General features: G+C 49.1%; 1 protein-coding gene across 6 annotated transcripts in view; it reads left to right on the plus strand.

The window, feature by feature from the left end:
- SNX29 (sorting nexin 29) overlaps nt 1-17407 on the plus strand; it is a 389392-nt gene that overhangs the window by 140900 nt on the left and 231085 nt on the right. For 5 of the 6 annotated variants that reach the window (XM_079121408.1, XM_079121409.1, XM_079121411.1 and 2 more), the window contains one exon: nt 16646-16728. The exons of the other annotated variant lie outside the window; for it this stretch is intronic. In XM_079121408.1, coding sequence (XP_078977534.1) covers nt 16646-16728 — 83 coding nt within the window. The remainder of the gene's footprint in view (nt 1-16645; nt 16729-17407) is intronic. 6 annotated transcript variants of the gene reach the window in all.

Raw genomic sequence — 17407 nt, forward strand, 5'->3', positions numbered from 1 at the left:
CAGGTGGCCCAGGGAGGGTGCTTGCTGCCCTGCTCTGACTGCAGTTAGGCTCCGGGGCCCTGAAGTGGAGGGCAGCTAGTGCAGATTGTAGCTGCACTGTTGGGTGGCCGTCCTCCCTGGGAATGGGGACTGTAGAGGGAACAGTATGCCTGAGGACTTTTTGGGTTGCAAATTTAAAAAATCCTAGTTCCAGTTATTTATATAAAATAAAAAGACAAAATAAAAAACAAGGAACCAATTGGTTCCTATAACTAAGATGTCTGAGAGACTGGTGGAGGCTTCAGAAAGATCTGGATCCAGAATGAAAATAGTTGTGGGTCTCTGAGTCATTGCTGTGGATGGCATGCCCAGGCCAGTGTCTCCCAGATGTGGCAGCCAAGGCCTTCAGCAGCCAGACTTAACCTTGCAGAGCCAGGAGTTCAGATAAATAAGCACCACCCTTCTTCCCTAGAGGCCCCTCACTGGCTCTGTCCTCAGTTCCCGAGGGATGGACCAGCCAGGGTCAGATGCCCTGGGTGTCCGCATGAGGAGGGAAAGTGGGACTTTGTCCCAACCTCTGAGGGCCCTGCATAGAGGTTTCCATAAAACTGCATGTAGGTATGGGGATGTAGCACAGAAGTAGAACGCTTGCTTGGCACGGGGGGCCCTGGGTTCAGTCCTCCTTTTTCTTATTTGGGTGGAGGGTTGGAAGTATAATTCATGCCGCGCATGGTGGTGCACATCTGTAATCCCAGCTACTTGGGAGGCTGAGGCAGGAATATCACAAATTTGAGACCAACCTTGGCAACTTAGTGAGACGTTGTCTCAAAATAAAAAAGAAGGGTTCAGGTGTAGCTCAGTGAAAAGGTGCCCTAGTTCAGTCCCCAGAACCAAAACCCCAAAACTGAATGTATCTTGGTCCCTGACTTTTGGTGGGTATGCAGCCCCTCTGCTTCTTAGTGATTTCACAAAATCGAGTCTGACTTCCTCAAAGTTGTTATTGGCAAGGTCAGGGTCTTGCTCGCTCCCCCTCACCCCCCACCCCCGACTCCACCGAGCAGGTCAGCAGTCTTCCCTGGAGCACCACTGGCAATGCACAGCCACCCCTATGGCGTCCTTGAGGCGCAGAGCACCCCTTTTCTCTGGAGCTGCTAGGACTTCTCAGGTGGGTGGGGGAGTGGCGTGAAAGCCACCAGGAGAGCAAGTGGCTGCAGTCGCCTTGTGACCGCTGACTGCGGAAAGCAAGGGCAGGAAATGAAGACCTCTTAGATTGTTCAGCCTTGACTTGACCCAAAGGGAAAGGAGTGGAACCCAGCTGTTGCTGCCAGCGTCGGCTCTGGGCAGATGGGAGGCGGGGAATTCGCTGCTGGGTTTGGCCAGCTCTGCAGTGGCCTCGGCTCCTCTGGACCCAGGCTGGGTTGCAAGAGGAGTTGGCGCTGGCAGATAGCTGCTGCGCCCGGCTTTTGCCAACAGGAGCGTGGGGCCAGCACAAAAGAAGCTTCAGAGCTCATTTAAAAAACCGAAGGAATAAGTTTATTTTCCACATGATAACACTGTTGGTGCTTCATAATAATGTGTAATAAAAAGATTAGGAGGTTACAGAATGACCCAAAAACCGAATCTGCTGCGTTTTGTGTGGAGTGACTGAGTGTCCCCCGCTCCCCAAAAAGCAGCATATTTAAGGAGATTTTGTTTGGTGGTTTTGCTCTTGGGATTTTGGAGTGGGGGAATGGTTCTATTATATTGTTAATATTTAAGAAAACCCAATTCTCTTGGCCCTGAGGTAGAGGGTTAGTAAATAGCTTAGTGTCCTCTCCTGAGAAGTCTAACAGATTTTAATTACATTTCATTTACTGCTTAGGTGACTCCAAAGGGAGATTGGTTAGGGAACAATTATTTGGGGATTATTCCTTTTTAGGGTTGGCATCCACGGATTATCTACGTTATTTCTAATGTATGACCAGGTTGCCTTTTACTGATTCTTTCTTAAGTTTATAGCAGGTGCTGGTCTGCTGTCAGAAATGGGTCACTCTTTGTTATGAACTGAATTATGTCCCCCAAAATCCATATGTTGAAGCCTTAACTCCCAATGTAATTATAATGGGGATAGGGCCTAATAGCAGGTGACTAAATTTAATTGAGGCCATACCGGGGGGCCTAACCCAAGTGTACTGGTGTCATTATAAGAAGAGAAGACCTCATTGGGGCTCACGCTTGCAGAGAGAAGGTCACACAAGGACAGTGTCCTCATGTTGAGGAGGGTGGCTCAGGAGGAACCTAGCCAGCTGATACCTTGGTATTGGACCTCCAGAATAACGGGAAACAAGTGTCCGAATTCCAGCCCCGCAGGATGTGATGTCTTGTGGCCACACAGGAGACTTGAGGGGTTGGTGGTGACGTGTCTTCTCTTGCAGCTTCTAATGGGTGCGGGCTCAGATCCCAGCCTACCATTGACAACTCAGGTCTTCAGATAAGCTGGTAACCTTCGCATGCCCCACTTCCCTGTTTTGTAAAATGGGGATCGTGTATGTTCCAGATATCATGTATTAAACGTCCACATGTTTTTATAGTGTGAGTCAGGAGAGGGATGGGCGGTGTTTGAGTCTTGCTGTCAAATGTTGTCTTCACTTACTTTCAGCCACTCCTTTGTCCCGAGGCCCTGGCTCCCCAGGGTTTGTGACTGGGACTTTGTGGTGTGGGGGGAGATGTGCCAACTGACCTGGGGCAGGCTGCTTGGGATTTCTTCTGCTCTGTCCCTGTTTGGGCTGATGGCTAAGGGCTCACCTGTGGACAACCTCAGTTTGCTCAGCTGTAACGTGGGGGTGGGGCATCTTCTGTGCAGTTGTCAGCGACAGGATTATGGCTCTAATTTAATCCAGATGTGCCTAGGCTGTTCCGGGGTCTTTCCCCCAGTGTGGAGGTTTGAAGCCGGCCTTGCTGGTCATGGTGTCTCACATTCTCAGCCCTCATCACTGCCTGGTTAGCGTAGATGCTCACTTACTTTTTTCAAAATAGCTTTATTGAGATCGGATTTCTATATCTTATAATTTAGCCAACTCGAGTATGCAGTTCATTGGTGGCGAGTGCTTGAGGTGTTCATTGCTTTATAGTTTCAGTCCAGTGAATGAACGAACTCTCCAGCTGGTTCTTCACGGATACATGACATTCCTGCATCCGAGCAGTGGGTACAGCTGAGTGCCTGCTGTCCGCGGTGAAGGTTCCGACCCTGGGACGCAGTAGCTTTATAGGTGAAGGTCTCTGCCTTGGGTGGTGCTCTCATCCTAGTCAGGATGCCCAGGCTTGGTCATGCCGTGGTCCCCTCGCTCTCATCTGGCTCTTCTGGAGCTGTTGAACGACCCCCCTGGTGCTGACAGGTACCCTGTCTTAGACGTCTGTATCCTAGCTGTTTGGGAGGATGCTGATGTCAACTGCATGTTGTTCTGGTTCTCATTTGATCAGCATTCACTGGATGTGGGGGAGGGAACCAGGGGCAGGAAATGCCTGGCTGGAGGTTAGAGATGCTGTAAACCAAAGAGGGTGAGATGGGCAGGGACCCTCTGAGAACGAGTCCACCTGGTAATGGGGCGGCGGGGGGAGCAGGTTCTGCTACCGAGCACATTCCTCTTGGTCTGCACCGTCTACAAGCTGTGGTGGGGAGGACACCGGTGTGGGTGAGCCAGGGGAATCCCGGCAGTGGGAAGAGAGGGGAGGCCTGAGCCACGCTCACCAGGGAGTGATATTCAGTCCCATGGGACACAGGCCTCAGGGCAGCCACCCGACACCCACAGCTTCTGCGGACCAGCCTGGCTTTCATCATCAGCCAAGTTCCAAACCTCCTGAACAAAAGGCATGGAACCTCAGACAATCAGGAGGTGACTTTAAAACAGGCCATTTTGTGATTTTGTTTTGGAGAAGAGATGAGTCAAAACGGGACCCTCTGAAGCATGCGTGGTGTCTTTCCTTCACCCTCTTCCTTACGTGCAAAGGCATTGTGGACCCTGAAATAGCACCCCAGGGATCAGATAGTTTATAAAGTGCGTCTGTCTCAAGTGCACACGTGAAATTTGGACGGAGCATATTTGGCTAGGTGGACATGTGGACTTCCTATGCTAATCGTGAGATCATTCTTCTGAGACTGTATATATTTGGTATAAAGCAAATGAGTTATTACGTATATTCTAATTCTACCACCTGCGTATCCTTGGGATGCTTTGTATGAGGAGAAAAGAGCATACAAATGTCATATAAAAGAGATTGAATAAATAACCCAGTAATAGTGAATTTGAATAGGAAATTTCAGTATGTAATCATGAGGTATTTTGTTTTTACAATAAATGTGTGTGTCTCAGAATAACAGTGTTACTACTGCAATATAATTGCTAAGAATGGATAAGTTTCTGCATTGTATTTGCCCTCTTTTCTTTCATTCTTGAGAAATATCCTAGGTCTACTTTCCCTGAGCACAGTGTGTCCTTCACTCTTGGACTTTGCATCCTGGTTTACACCGAGTCCCATGGGCTCACACCTAGGCTTCCCCAGTCCCTGTTGCCCTCTTGCTGGTCATTTTGGTTATCTCGAGCTTACTCTGGATCCTGCAGGGAGGCCTGGTGGGAACAGTGTTCTACACGCCATTCCTCGTTGCCGTACACTTCAGAATCAATCTTGCGGATCTCAATCTTGGATCCCATTTTCTTGAGTATCTTCAGCGTGTTACTACACTGTCTTGGACGTTGCTGTCCATGCTGGGCAGTCATCTGATTTCCCCTCCCTAGAAGGCAGTTGCCCAAGGAGTCCTCTTCCTTTAGAGTCGAGTGCTTTCACTCCAGGTCTGTCAGTCACTCAGAGGTGCTGCTCCTGCAACAACCCTTCGTTCCCATAAAGCTCTTTGACTCAGGTCTGAGTGTTGGGTGTTCCTCCCCAGGGGCTTCTGTTTTCTTTTGGTTGCCATCTTCAATGTGTGCCACTTTCCCTCAAATCTTCTTTTTTTAATCCCTTTCTTTTCCCTTTTTTTTCTTTCCCTTCTTTCTACCTCCTAGGCATTCATTCTAGTTGGTCTGCATTTCTGAAGCATTTCATTTAGTTTCCTGAGTTCGGAAACTCCTGAGTCTTTCTGATTGTGGGATGTGCTGGTCTTTCTGCTCTTGTATTGCTTCTGCTTCGTCTTCCAGCTTGTTTGGAAATCGAGGCTTGCATGGGCATTTCTGGAAAGTCTTCATCACTGAGGACTTGTTTTTCTCTGCCTTTACCTGGGTGTTCCCTGTTGCTCTTCTTCACATGTAGTCAGGTGAGACACCTTGGGAGGGGAGGTGTTTATGGGTGCGGGGCCAGAGCGCCCTCTTCTGTGGTTTTCCAGTGTGCTGAGCAGCATCACAGATTGCTTCCTGACAACTCTGGCTTTGCTGCTCCTGACCTGTTCGCTGGGTCTTCTGTCCCCTTGTTTCCAGCATCTCTGCTGCTCTGTGCTTGTGCAGTGTGGAGCCCTGGCCTGGAGGACAGTCCCGCAGACCAGTTTTGAGTGAGTGGAGGCCACTCAAGACTTGGCCCCAGTGCCCTGTGCTCCTCAGCCTCTGGGAACAGAAAAGTCACCTGAGCTGTGGTCGCTGTCAAGCTGCCGGCAGGAGACTTGGTGCTCCTCTTCTTGGCCTCCACAGATGCCTTCAGGCTCCCTCCGCATGGCCACCCTATGTGCCTCCTGGCTGTTGGTCTGCCCACCTGCTGGTGTCCGGGGTTTGCCAGGTACCTTGCCACCCAGCTTTGTTATCACTGCTGTCCACGGGCTTTTGGTTTTGCTGTCTAGTTGGTCTTCTTTGAATGTGGGGATTTAGGGAGATTAAAAAATTGTGTTGCGGTCACTGCCATCTTCCCAGAATCCCTTTCTAAATAGGCACTTAAAATAATTCTAATAATCCCTTGTTAATCAGAATCCACTGGACAAAGCTCAAAGGAAGGACGCCACCAGTGAGCGTGAGACTGAAAGCGAACAGGCCGCAGGGAAGAGGCCCGTCGATGACGGAGGATGAGAGCTCAGTTCGCCCCACAGCATGAGGCGGTCATGGTCCTCAGTGTTGGTTCAGAGCAGAGTGCCCAGCCTGGCACTGCCCATGGTCCATGGGGGATCAAGACGGGTTCCTTCAGCCCCAGTGCAGCCCTCCAGCCTGAGCAGCTGCTTCTGCTCACCCTCAGTGCGACACGGAAATGTCACTGAGAACTGCATGGGGATTGATTTATTCATCAAACATTTCTTAGTTTTTTAAAATTCCCTGACTTGTTAATCTTGGAACTTTTGAACCTGGAAAGTGTAAGACTAGGATAATGAACTTGACTACCAAGCTCTTCATCTAGATTTCCTAGCTGTTAATACTTTGTACATTGGTCTTTTAACTTTTCTTCCTAAATAAGCCCCAACATACAAACCCCCGTGTGTGTGTGTGTGTGTGTGTGTGTGTGTGTGTGTGTGTGTGTACACACACAGAGTCCACATTTCCTGCTGGTGTTCTCAAGAGGCTAAGATTTGATGAGACCGTTGTGGCTTGTTCTAGAGTCAAGTTGAGTTTTCACCTTGATGCTCAGATGTGGGATGTCTTGCCCTCAAATGCTGTTTCAGTAACAACTCCAGGCAGATCAAAATCCGTAGACATGGCGCCTCATTGCAAGAAAGGGCCTTCCAGGCCTTTCCCTTCCTCCTGCACAGGCTGCGGGATGATCACAGTGATGGTACCTCCTTGTTCCCACAGGCCCCTTAACGTGTTTTCTAGGTTCTGTCTCAGTGGCCCTGCTGGAATTGTCACACAGGAGCAGGGGAGTGCACCCTGGGCACCACTGCATCGTCGTGCGATGGTAGTAATTGGGTCTTGTATTACCAAGTACTATTTGATATTTATTATGTGGTATTTACATTTGCCAGGCAAACTTCCTGGTACCAGTTATGAGCTATTTAATTAATTCTTTAAACCCTTAGGCCATTATTATAATTTTTTTTCCGGGTTGGAGCTTTTTTCTTGTTGTTGTCAGTGGGAACTTTACTTTATTCATTTATTTTTATGTGGTGCTGAGAATCAAGCCCAGTGCCTCACACAAGCCATAACCCCAGCCCCAAGGTTGGAGCTGTTTTCCTCCTGAAGGTGTTGCTTTCTGTTAAAAAAAAAAAAAAAAATTTTTTTTGAAGTAAGATTTGTTGAACAATTACAAGAATCTTTAAAAAAAAAACTCCAGAAGATTCTTTACTCGATTCACCAATTGTTAGCATTTTCCCATACTTAAGATAAATGTGTACGTCCTTATCTCTGTTCTACATGAATTGTTTAATAACTGATCCATTTAAGGGTTGGTGGCACACATCATGACAGTTTACCCCTAAATCCTCACGTGCATGTTTTTATAAGAACAAGGACTCTTCCTTACAGGGCTATAGTCTGAGTGCAACATGCAGGAAGCGCTATGCATTGCATGCCGTGGGTCCGCTAAGGCCTGTGTGGCTGTTCTCTGCTGGACCCAGGACGGGTCCAGGATGGGGAGCCGCACTGCTGCGTGTCCTCTCCTTCACCTCCTTCAATCTGCGATGCTCCCGCAGATTCTCTTTCACGACCTTGGCTTTGCTTGCTTTCCTTGGCCAGATGCTTGCTAGGACATCCCTCAGTTTGGGTTTGTCAGCTGTTTCCTCCTGATTTGATTCAGGTTATGTGTTTTTCAAGGATCTCAAGGGTTTTGAACTCATTTCCTCTTGGCCTAACAAAGGGACACTAACTACCAAGTAGACTTCTGTTCTCACAGGTGGCAAACCTCAGTGCCAAGAGGTCAAATTCAAGAGCAGACATTTGGTGGCCCCAGGCAGGCTATGGCTCACAGATGTGTTTAATGTGGCACGTGAGATGTTTTTAAAAATTGCAAATCTGTCAGGTGTCACCTGTATTTCAGGCCCACCTGTGTGGGCCACCTGTATTTCCAGTGACTCAGGAGGTAGAGACGGAAGGATCTCAAATTCCAGGACAGCCTCAGCAACTTAGTGAGACCCTGTCTCAAAATAAAAAATAAGAAGTGCTGTGAAGTGGCTCAGGGGTAAAGCACTGCTGACTTCAATCCCCAGAGGCCCCCACCTCCAAAGAAAAGGTGAATCTGTACTTAAAGACCTCGGTGCTTCATGGAGAAATTGGGTTGCAACCACTCTGGAGGGCCGAGGATCTGGCAGCACAGGGCTCTACTTCTGCAGCCTGGGGCTGAGTCATGGGGGCCACCTTTGGATGTGCCTGTGCTGTCCATCTCCATTCACAGGGTGGGACCCCTGCCATACGTCCCCCGGCTGCTCTGCTGGACTCCTTGGTGTTACCTGCCTGGCCCCTGGAGGGCTGTGGCTCAGAACCTCTGCACCATCTTCTCCGTATTCTTCATAGAGCCCATCAGGAAACACCTGGCTCTCTCACCTCTGTTCCTCTTGCCTTTTCTGCCGTGTGTGTGTGTCCGTGTCCATTCTTGTGTGTTTGTTTGGCTTTTCATTGTCCCAGCAAGGATTTCTGTTTGCATTTCCTCCTCACAGAGGAGTCAGTTGGGGTGCCTGGGCTTTCCAGAACTAGCTTCCAAGGAAGCCCAGTTGAGGGAGAGGCTCCTTCAACTCCCAGTAAAACTTGGAAATGCTGCATCCCTAGCGGGACCTGAAGCAGCCTGGGGAACTCAGACAAGCATTCCCGAGGAGGCAAGATTCACTCAGCCCTGCATAGGGCTCGGCTGGGGGAAGAGGACTCAGGTTTTGATGCCTGACCTGGAAGTACTTCCAGGGAACGACTTGAGCATGATTCCATGCTCTTCCCTGGCCCTTGCTCCCAGGAGGAAACAGACTACTTTGATTTTTAAACATAATGACAGTGGGGCCCTGATTTTCAATTTACAAATAACAATGATAATTAATAGCAGCTAACATTTAATACTTACTATATGCCAGGCACTTTATGTATATTTATACTTAGACACACACACAGTTATCTAAAGTCTCTCTAGTTTCTGAAGTAGGGGCTTTAGTGTCTCACATAAGTGATACACAGGTGCAGAGAGGTTAAGTCACTTTTCCAAGGTCACACCAAAGCAGAGTAAGCATGCACGTCAGGCCTGTCTGGCTCAAAGCCAGCACTTTTTAATGGCACAAACTGTTGAAGCGACTGCGTTTCGATCAGTGAGTGCCTCAAGAAGTAACTTCTATGAGTTCTGGGTGAGTGAAGTGACAGTCAAGTAGGATGCCAGACGTTGAGTTTGGAACCCTGTGGCTCCCTGTTGTGCTCAGGTTATTTTGAGTGCGTGTCGTCTGCAATTAGCTACTTTCCCGAGTTACTGGAGATGTTGGGCTGTTTTCCTGGCTCTGCATCTGAAGTGCAGGGGACAGGATGCCAGTCTGAGAGGAGTCTACCAGGTGGCTAATGAGATGGGGTTTATGAAAGGAATTGGGGTGACAGGAGCAGGGGAGAGCCGTGGGAGCCAGCAGCTGTCCACAGCTCGCTGCTGGCCCAGCCCACTGTGGGCACGGCGAGGGGCCCCGTAGCTTGAGCCAGAGAGCAGCCAGGGAGGAGCGTGATTTCCTGAAATTGGAGCATCCGGCAACCTTTGAGCCCTGTCGTACTCAAAATTATTGGAAAGGAAGGAAGAGCGCGCAGACTTCCTGTGCACCGGGCACCAACACTTTCCGAACAGTGACGAGGGCTGTGTCTGGTTTTGTGTGGCTGCCGGGAGTGGCAGGAAGGCATGGGGGCGAGTGCCTGTGGGATGGAGTCTGGTGGGCAGGTGTCCTGGAGGCTTCTTCAGATGCAGGCACCAGGCCCACCCAGGTGGTTGCAGGGGGACCTCGGTCTGCTTGTGTACCTTGGATTTGCTTACTCCTGAGTGTGTGTATGTCCTGTGAGCAAGACCTTCTCCTTTGTAACCGCAACACAACAGGCAAAATTAGAAAACGAACATTGACACTTTCTACCATCTTGTCCTTACCATGTCAACTTTGACCAGTTGTCCCCAAAATATCCTCTCCTGCAAAATGGTTGAGACCAGAATGACCAATGGCGTGCCTGTAATGGTCACGTTTCTTCAGACTGGGATGGTTCTTTTCTCCTCAACTGTCGTGACATGGCCAGTTTTGAAGATGGCAGCCCGTTTGTCTTACAGTGTGCCTTCCGCGGGCTCGTTGGCTGTGTCCTTGGGGTCGAATTTGGCCGCGCATCTTTGGTAGGAGTAGCACAGGGCAGTACGTGTTGCGCATCCTAGCGGGTGGCACATGGCTTCACTGTGCTCCGTCCCTGAAGGGGTCCCTTCTGATGAAGGTGCCGCCTGTCACCCGTCTCTGCTGGTAAACTACTCTTTTCCCCTTGCCAAGTGAGAAGTATTTTGTGGGGAGGTTTTTGGAGGTTTTAGAGTCATAAATATCCTAATATACATGAAACTTTCCATTTATTAGTTTATGGATTCATGTATTTTAGTCAGTATCCATAATTAAGTACTATCATCGTTTTGAAGCTGGATTGTCCTAGAATTGAGAACCCTGCTGTGTCCTTTTGAGATGTCCTCATGAGCTTACAGTGATCCCGTGAACTCCACTCTGGCATCAGTGTATTGACATTTGGTTTTCTTATTTTCATATTGCCAGTCCCTCTTCAACAGCAGCAGCCTGGCTCCAGTTGACCGTGAGGCATTGGGTTATTTAATCTGTCCACCATCAGGTGACTGATCTCTAAGAGCTCTGGACTGGGTTACTCAGGGGGCAGGGTTGTGGGAGATCTGCTTTGTGGTTATGCTTCTCTGTTGATTGGATTGCGGGATGCTCTGCCCTCTGACCACATAGGGAAGGTCCCTGCTTTGCCCTGATACAAATCCTATTCCACTCTGGAGACGCGGCTTGTTACTGTGCTAAACCTGCTCTTCCTCACTTAATCCAATGCAGACAAAGGTAATAGGGTTGGCCCTGTGGATCCAGAAGGACCCATCTGCAGAGGTCTGTGGTGGAGGTGTCTGTTGGGAATTTGTAGACTTGCTTTCTCATCATTATTCCTAAGCAATACAGCATAACAAATGACTGCATTGGGCTGGCATCTAGGTCATCTGGGGATGATTGAGTGCATGGGGATGTACATAGGCTCATGCAGATGCTGTGCCATTTTTATAAGGCACTCAGGCTTCCAAGACTTAGGTATGCTTGGAGTCCTGGACTCAGTCCCCGTGGTGCTAAGGAATGACTGTCCCTCATGGTTATGAGGCCGTGTAGAGAGACCTAAGCCTGCTCTGCTCAAGAGTCGCACAGACCAGGGTGGCAGAGGAGCACAGGCCGGGGTGGCAGAGGAGCATAGGCCAGGGTGTTACAGTAGGGCCTGTAGTGAAAACTGTCCAGGCTCTGATGAGGTGGGAGACAGATGGAGCTGCCACAAACTCCCCCTGGTGGAGGTGGATTGGCGGGAAGGGATTCCAGGAGGTGGCCTGCGAGCTGCCCTGGGGAGCTGGGGAGCCTGTGGAGTCGGGTGGGAGCTGGGATAGGTGGCCATCTGGGCGGCTCTGGCAGCTGCAGGCAGGAGCAGGAGAGGGGTCCAGCCTGGAGCACCGTGCATCCAGTGCAGAGCCTGGGGCAGGTCCCCAGGTGGCCCTGAGGAAGGCGGGCTTTCCTTCCCCTCCCACCCTGGCCTCCTCGCTGCCAGTGTGTCTGTGTGGCTGGCAGAGCTTTCTTCCCCCAACCTTCTGACACTGTTCATTGTCTTCCCAAGGCAGCACAGGGGACTGGCCTCCTTTGGACTCTGGAGTCACCTGCCTGGTTTAAATTCCAGCTCTGCCACTTGTTGGCTGGTCATTTGCCAGGAAAATGGCAGAGCTTCCCATAGTACCTATGTCTGCGAGTGTTGAGAAAGCCTGCTGGCCTCCCCCTGCCCGTCCTGCTGGACAGCGGTAGCTGCCGTGTTGTCACCGTGAGGAGCACTCGAGGGTGTGCACTGATGACAAGGAGACGCGTTGTATTCGGCGTAGGGCTGGCTTTGGGAGGTCCAGAGCCTCCGGAAAGGTGGAAGCTGGTGGGCTGGAGCTGGAGTGAGGACGCTCACCGGGATGGGCAGTTGGGAGGAAGCAGTGATCGTGACCTTGAGATCTCGGGCGTGGCTGTGAACACCATGGAGCCGGGTGGTTTGTGCCGCCCCTCCATCCCTTTGTTGAGACCTGTTTTGGGGCAGTGCCCATTGCCCTGGGCAGCCTGGTCCCCAGTCAGGTTCTTCTAATGGTTGGGTGTAGTGACAGGTAGTGCCCACTCGACCCAGCAGACCGAGCCACTCTCAAGCCGTGCGTTCGTCTGGCTGGGAAAGCAAAATTCCCGTAAGTGTGTCGTCTTGTGATGTTTCCATGCCCGTGAATTACCAAGTGCACTTCACAGGTTCGTTAGTTTTGTTTGGCGTAATTACCCGTTGAGTGGTGCTGTCGGGGGTGCTGGTTGTTTATTCCGACATCGGGGCAGACGTGATTGCTTTGACTCACAAACATTAATTATTGCAGTCACCCGGAGCTGTGTGAGGTCCTTGCCACCTACTCCATGGTTGGCTTTCTTTCCTGATGCTTTTGAAGGAAGCTGCAGGGTGGCCAGCAGGCATATTCTGGGCTGGGAGCTGGAGTTGGCAAGGCGTTCTGGAATCCTGTGGGTGGGTATCTGCTCACTCCTCCCAGCCACCACCCCAGCCCTCCCACCCTGGCCACTGCTGCTGCTGGAAGGCTGCAGTGGCCGGCATCTGCTATTCCCACCCCAGTGTGTGTCTGACACCGCACATGTGGTCACGCACTGGATATCCTTCTCGCCAGAACTAGCCTCAACCCCTGCCCTGGCTGCCTGGTGATGCCTGCCAGCCTCAGCTCCCTGGCTTCCCTGACAAGCTCAGGCTGGCCTGGGGTTTTTCCTTGGCTTGCTCTTCTCCTGAACCTTGGTACTGGAGGCGTGCCTAGGCCACTGTCAGAATTAGCGAGTCCCAGGCCCCCAGTTACTGCAGCACTGGGGTTTGTGTGCCCCAGCACCATCCCTCATGGAAATGGTGTGGCTCCTCACCTCCTCCAGGCCTTGTCTTGTTTGTCACCTTCCAGAAAGGCCTTCTCAGAGTCCCCTATAAAACCTCCCATACTCCGTCCCTGCCCTCGCTTTATTTTTTGCGATACACGTTGTGACCTGAGATCATATTAACTGTCCCTGACTGGTTGGACCACTCCCCATGGTAAATGTCACCTCCATGAAGGTCAGGACCTGGTCTGTCTCCTCCATTTCTTTTGTCTGAACACCACCTGGCACTGGGTAGACGGTCCCTCCTAGGGTAGGTGTCAGCCATAACCCTGTCTTTTACAAATGCCAGGGCATTTCCAAGGCCTCTCATTGGCAGACTGCATTTAATGAACTGATCAACACCCTGAGCTCCTCAGGTTAAAGTTAGAGGCATTTTAGTCTGATAATCATAGTAGAGAGCTATGTACTGTTAAGAATGGTAAATTCCATTTGGTTTCTCATCTACCAGTTTAAGTGCTGTTAAGTGGTTGCAAATTAGTTGTTCCAAGTTTGGGAATTCTTTTCCTTTTTTTTTTTTTTTTTTTAACTTTCTCCAAATAGTGTTTAATAGATATATTTGAAAATAATATTTTTAACAATGCAAAATATTTTTGTAACATTTTTTTCTTTTTTCCATAGCTTTGAGATAAAATTGAAGTACAATAAAATGCACATATTTGAAGTATGCAGTTTGATCAGTTTTGACACATGTAACCAATGAAATCAATATAAAAAGCATTTCCATTACTTTTTAAAAGAAATTTGAAATCATGTAGGGGAATTATTTTCTAAGGCTAGTAACATGCTGTTAAAAAAAAAGCCCATTTTTGGGTTGAGGGGGTTAAGAGCCCTCCTGTTTGAGCAGAGGGGGACAAGACCTCGTTAGTGTGCCACAGTGCCCTGGGTCCTTAACCTGGTTTGTTTTACGCACAGGCACAGCCTGATTGCTGTCATCATTAAGGTCGTATTCTATCTTAAGAGACATACTGTGGTGAAAGATTATCGTGAGCATCAGTTACAGTAGTGGGCTGGTCATGTTCCATGCACACATGTGCTTGAGTGGATTTCCTGGAGGTGATGTTGCCCTGTAGTTATGTATGATATAACTGTTAGGGAAAAGTGGGCTGGGGTGTATGGGACTCCTTGGTATTGTCTTTGCAACTTTGTGTGAATCTACAGTTACTTCAAAATAAAAATTAAAAATCAAAAAGGGGCTTGGTCCTTTCTAAGTATCAGGACTTGGTGCCTCTGGGAGTGGCTGGTACATTGGCCAGGAGTTTGAGTGTCATTTAGGAAGGACTTGTCTAGTCCCAGAGACCCAAAAGTGGTAATTTCTCACAAAGGCAAACAAGTTTAGTGGTGGAGTTGGCTGGGGTGGATTTCTAGCCTGCAACGTGTTGTCCAGTGATTGGATGGACTTCCCACAGCTTCTTACCATTTTTATTTATGTTAAAATTCTTGGTATTGTTTTAGGTGTGATTTTTAGACATTGTCTTAGCACATTTAGGCATTTGATGCAAATCAGAAATAAAACAACCACCTGAAACATTTTAGTGCTGGCCAGAGTTAAAGATAAATGAGAAGCTGAGGACTGGCTGTTGATCTGCTGGGAGCCAGTGAGATAAGATCTCTGGTTGGTTTGTGAGTAGATCCTACCTGTTCTGTCACTTGAAAAATGTTCCTCAAATCAGGCATGGTGGTGCACACCTATGATCTCAGCGACTTGAAGGCTGAGGTAGGAGGATCATAATCTTAAGGCCAGCCTGGGCAACTTTGATTCAGTCTAAAAAATAAAAAAGGCAGGGGTGTAGCTCAGTGGTAGAGCACCCCTGGGTTCTGCACAGACAAAGTTCTTCCATAAATGGTTGTTAAAGTTAAGTCATGTAGAAAGAAACATGTTTAAATTTTCTTTTTCGACCCTGAAGATGGTTTGTGACTTGAATTCATATATGGCAATTGGGAGCTGGTCACAATGGGTGATAAAGTTCTGGTTAAAGGAATCCAAGGGAACACATTGTACCCTCATGTACACTGGGGAAGATTTCCCTCCCACAAATGTTTTCAGAACTTGTTTTAAACATTTGTTATTCATATCATGGGTGGGACTCTTTTGTGGCATACTTTCTTTGAAGCTTCCGAGATGAACATAGAATTCTAAGTATGTGATAGTTCCTGTGTTTGATCCTGACGCTCTGTCTGCCAAAACACAGTGCAGAGAAGCATAACACCAAGAAGGTGCGCTATGTAGACTTAGTTACAGCCAGGTGCATCGAAAACAGGCACACAGAACCAGTGGAGATTTCCAGCTAAGCAAACATGGCTGAGTTAGTGGCTCACTGTGGTAAATGGCTATATGAAACAACTTGGTTGCAGAACAACTTACAATATGATCCTGCTGTATCAGTCAAATCTTAGGAGCATGTTGAGTGTGTAATAATCATCTGGGCATTGAGGCAGGTAGACATACCCATGCCAGGATACTGTGGGTGAGGGGTGAACAGAGCAGTAGAAATGACCATGATCATTTTTCTCCAGCTCATATTTACCCTTTAAATGTGTCCTGATTTTGATTATTTTGCATTGAGTCTTTTTATTTTTATGATCATGGAAGAAACCCAGTCTTGAGTTCTTTTCATTGTGAAGAAAGAAAAAAAAAATATTCTGGCATATTTAAAGGATTCAGGCTCACGCCCTAGGGGGAAACGGGGACAGAAACCATATGGAAGGACACCTCTGTGTTGAGAGACCAAGTCTGAATTCCTAGAGAGAAGCTCTCGTGGGCTGTGGGGACAGAGACCTGATTTTGAATCTTGGCAGAGCCTTACTGGTCACCTTGGCATATGACCTTGATCACAGACCATCTGCCAACTCTTTAAAGTGGGGAGAAGACTGTGGGGTCATAGCGCATTTTCCACTGAGGGAAGAAGAGGTGGAGGAACGTGTGTGCACGTGGGTCAGTGAGATGACACCCTTCAGGTCTACACTCGGTGGTACTCAACAGATGGCAGCTCTCTCCCCGATCACGTCCCATCCTCAACCAGGGCACTCAGGAAGGGGACTCGGCAGGCAGGATCTTGCATGGCCTGGGGTCCACGTTCAGTAGTGCAGTGTTGGGTAGGGATGTGTGTGGGCTTGGCCAGTTGCTTCTTTTTACACCTCAGTTTCCTCATCTGTGAAATGGGAGTTGGGTCAGTGCCTGAGAAGGATTCAGTCAGGTGATGTACAGACACTTGACACCGGGCCTGGCAAGTGGTGTTTTGGGCACAGGGTAGTTAGCGACAATATTGGGCGTATCCCCAGGATAAATGCACAGTGCTCAGTATGTGCTGCTGTAGAAGGGGAGAATGTCACAGTGCCCGATGCTGAACAGGCACCTGACAGATGGGAGGCATGGTGGGTGCAGGCATCCTGAGTCTGTGGCACTGTGGCCAGTTAGTGCTTGCCTCCATTCTAGAGGGAAAGTTCTTGAAGGCATTCGACAAACGTGTGCTTGGTAACAGCCCTTTCCAGTGGTCTCTGGAACTAGAACATGGTGATATTTGTAAGATGTAATTTGTGTGTTTTCTGTACAGACACTCCCTCCCCTGCGTTGGGTCTACATTGCCAATTTTTAAATATATTTTTTTAACATTCTTGTACCTGCAGAGAAAACGAGGTGCTCAAAGTCCAGCTGAAGAAATATGTAGGAGCTGTCCAGATGCTGAAAAGAGAAGGCCCAACAGCCGAAGGTGAGGGAGACAGCCCAGGTGGGAGGGCCGAGCCGTCCCATGAGCCCCTCTGACTGCACGTAGGCGTCGCTCCACCTTTGATGAGCGCGTATTCAGATGAATTAGACAGAAGGTGCTGGTAAGGATTCTGGAGAGCTACCTACACGGAAAACCTGCTGTGAGTTGTTGCTAAGTGAAAACTACTATCGTAAGGTGGTGGTAGTGGCATCGTATCAGTTTGTGCTCTTGAAGTTTTACGTCTCCAGTCTTGAGACAAGTGTGTGGCGGTGCCGTCCCTGGCGTGACTGTGTCGGCACACAAGGCCCAGGTGGTGGAGAACGGGAACTCCAGCTCAGCTGACCAGGGTTCCAACCCCAGCTCATGTGAAAGTTTCTTAATCCTCCATTCCTCAGTTTTCTCATCTGGAAAATGGGGTCAGTGGGCAGCCACTTTCCTCATGAGGTAGTCCACAGACGGCATCCCACATAACACTTGCCAACAGACTAAGAACTGAATGAGTTTTAGCCCTTTGTTGTTCTCATACCAAATCAGCAGTACAGGGAAGCAGAAAACCCCCACTTGGCAAGGATCTCACTAACTGGGGTGGTGCCGTGTGTGCGCCTGTCATGGAGCTCCTGAGATGTGTCTCTGGAATGCTGGCTGATGTGTCTCGCAGCCCTCCACCAACTAGCAGGACAAA

Source organism: Sciurus vulgaris, assembly GCF_902686455.1.
Source record: "Sciurus vulgaris genome assembly, chromosome: 18".
In the NCBI taxonomy this organism is placed as follows: domain Eukaryota; kingdom Metazoa; phylum Chordata; class Mammalia; order Rodentia; family Sciuridae; genus Sciurus; species Sciurus vulgaris.